Source organism: Mandrillus leucophaeus, unplaced genomic scaffold (assembly GCF_000951045.1).
Source record: "Mandrillus leucophaeus isolate KB7577 unplaced genomic scaffold, Mleu.le_1.0 Scaffold54, whole genome shotgun sequence".
NCBI lineage: Eukaryota > Metazoa > Chordata > Mammalia > Primates > Cercopithecidae > Mandrillus > Mandrillus leucophaeus.
Genome location: NW_012105808.1, coordinates 125,754 through 128,207, shown reverse-complemented (window position 1 = coordinate 128,207; position 2,454 = coordinate 125,754). Strand labels below are relative to the sequence as shown.

The 2,454-nt window shown below is 61.7% G+C and overlaps 1 protein-coding gene across 1 annotated transcript in view; it reads right to left on the bottom strand.

Moving 5' to 3' along the window:
- HMHA1 (histocompatibility (minor) HA-1) overlaps positions 1-2,454 on the bottom strand; it is a 24,152-nt gene that overhangs the window by 12,781 nt on the left and 8,917 nt on the right. Inside the window, exons 3-10 of the mRNA XM_011997460.1 lie at positions 1,551-1,694; positions 1,251-1,335; positions 1,095-1,167; positions 825-891; positions 599-736; positions 456-520; positions 139-249; positions 2-64 (exon numbers count right to left, since the gene is read on the bottom strand). Of these exons, the coding sequence (XP_011852850.1) occupies positions 2-64; positions 139-249; positions 456-520; positions 599-736; positions 825-891; positions 1,095-1,167; positions 1,251-1,335; positions 1,551-1,694 (746 nt within the window). The remainder of the gene's footprint in view (position 1; positions 65-138; positions 250-455; positions 521-598; positions 737-824; positions 892-1,094; positions 1,168-1,250; positions 1,336-1,550; positions 1,695-2,454) is intronic.

The following is a 2,454-nucleotide window of genomic DNA, read 5'->3' as shown; positions in this document are numbered from 1 at the left end:
GGTGCCAGGCCTCCTTGATCTCCTTCCTGCGCTTCTCGTGTTCAAGCCGCCGCAGGGTCAGGGGCTGGGGCGAGACGGGCTGTGAGTGGGTACCCTGGTGACGCCCCGGCCCAGCCCGCCCATCCAGGCACCACGCACCTGCATGAAGGTCTGGGTCTGCAAGGTGCCCACCGCCTGCACCATGCCGTGGCCGAACTCCAGGTCCTGCTCCAGGGCCAGCGAGTAGATGGACAGGAGTGGCATGTGGGGCTGTGGGTGGGGCACCGGGTCACTGGGTGGGGAGGGATGGAGGCAGGGCGGCCCCAGCACCCCCAGCCACCACCTCCCTGGTCCCTGCACCCACCCCCGTTAATGTAGAGGTGAAGCCCCTGCTCTTGGTCCCTGGGTCCTTGAAATCGGGCTGAGACTCACACCCAGGCCCAGGGACCCCCGCCCCGTGCCCACGGGACCCCCACCTCTTGCATGACGCTCTGTCTGCAGTTGTGAGAGATCTTCTGCAGTCCCTTGGCAAACTCCATCTCTGCGGGCCGGGGAGGGGTGTGAGATGCTGGGACAAGGCCTTCCTCCAGACCCACCCTGCAGGGACCCCAGCTCTCACCCAGCGTCGTCCGCTTCTCCAGATAGCTGATGAGGTCCTTCATGTACTTGGCCATGTTCTTGGCATACAGGAGCGCGGCATCCACGCCCCCCTCACAGCGTTGCAGCAGCACGTCCACCTCTTCGGCGGGCAGGCAGCCTGCAGGGAACAGGGGCCTGCTCAGCCTGGCCCGACTCCCACAATGGCTCACCCCTCAAATGCCTGCCTGTGCTGTGTGGGGGCTTACCGGCATCGCAGTCGTCAAGGCCGGGAGGGGTACCCTCACTGCCCGGTCCGTACAGGCTTTCCATGGACTGTAGGATGGAGACGCAGGTGAGACCAGCACCATGCGGGACCCTGCACAGTGCCCACCTTTCAGGGGACGGTTGCTGCCCCCCGGACACAGAGGGAAACCGAGGCACACAGGGGCAGCAGGGTGACTGGCTGGGCCCTGCAGACTTGAACCCGGCTGGCCTCCAGAAGCTGGACACAGGTGGCCCCGGCCCACTCCACTCACCTGGCTCGAGTCCCCGGGAGGCACTGCTAGGAGGGTGCTGCTGTCCACTTCACCCATGAGGAACTCGGACACTCTGCAGGACCAGCGGGGTCACCATCGAGAGACACCCGGGCCCCCCACGCTCCCTTGCTCTGACCCACAGGCTCCCGCACTCACGTGCTACTGAAGGCCACAGCAATCGTCTCCAGGGCCTTCTCAAACTCTTGTTTCTCCAGATCATTGTTGCTCTCGTAATGGAAGGCTGGGAAGCAGAGATAAGGGCAAGGAGGTGGGCCCACTCTGGGAGGTGACCATCCCTGCAAGAACTGACCAGAGCCCTCAACCCAGTGGGAACAGCAGGGAGCTGTTGTGCCTGTCAAACTCCTATGCATCCTTCAAAACCCACTTCAAACATGCCCTCCTCCAGGATGCCCTTCCAGGAAGAGAGCCCTCGAAGCCCTGTTCCAGCAGGCTGACCTTTGACCTTGGCAATGAGGGTGCCGGCTGCCGTGAGCGTCTCCACGGTGTTCAGCAGCGGGTACTTGGAGATGATCTGACGCATGACACGCAGGGCCTCACCCAGGCACTCGTGGGCCAGCGGGCGGCGGGCCTCAAGGAGGTCTGCTGGGCAGAGTCGGAGTGAGCAGTGGGGTGGGGCCTGGTCCCGGGGAAAGTCTGTCCACCTCCTCCCTCTTCAGAGCTCCTGTTCCCAGATGGGGAAACTGAGGCAGAGGTGGGAGAGGGCAGATGCCTGGGGCTCATTTCAAGACCGCGGGGAGGGCACTGTCCCTCCCTGGGCTACTGGCCAGATCAGCAAAGGCCAGACTTGGCCTAGGCACTCTGTGCTGCTCAGAACACACTTTTCCTGTCCCTCCAAAAAGCAGACTGCCTCTTGTCCTTCAAGCTACAGTCCTGCAGCCCCTTCCTCCATGCAGCCCACCAGGCCCCTTCCCTGCCCTAACCCCTCAGGACTGCTAATAGCCCTGTCCAGGTCTCTCTCTGCCCTTCCTACCTGGGTGAGGAAACTGAGGCATAGAGAGGAGAAGTCATTTCTCAACAGTCACACAGCTTTTCCATCTACACTTAGCTCTAAAGGCATGAGAACGCCAGGCAGAGGGATGCTGCCTGGCTTTATCTCCAGGGCAATAGGGAGCCATAGAAGGTGTTAGAGCAGAAGAGGGTGGTGGAACCTGGCTTTCACTGCCCTCCTCAGCCAGGAGCAGTGGCTTACACCTGTGACCCCAGCACTTTGGAAGGCTGAGCCCAGGAATTCAAGACCAGCCTGGGCAATACAGTGAGACCCTATCTCTGTAAGAAATAAAATAAATAACAAGGCCAGACATGGTGGCTCAAGTCTGTAATCCCAGCACTTTGGGAGGCC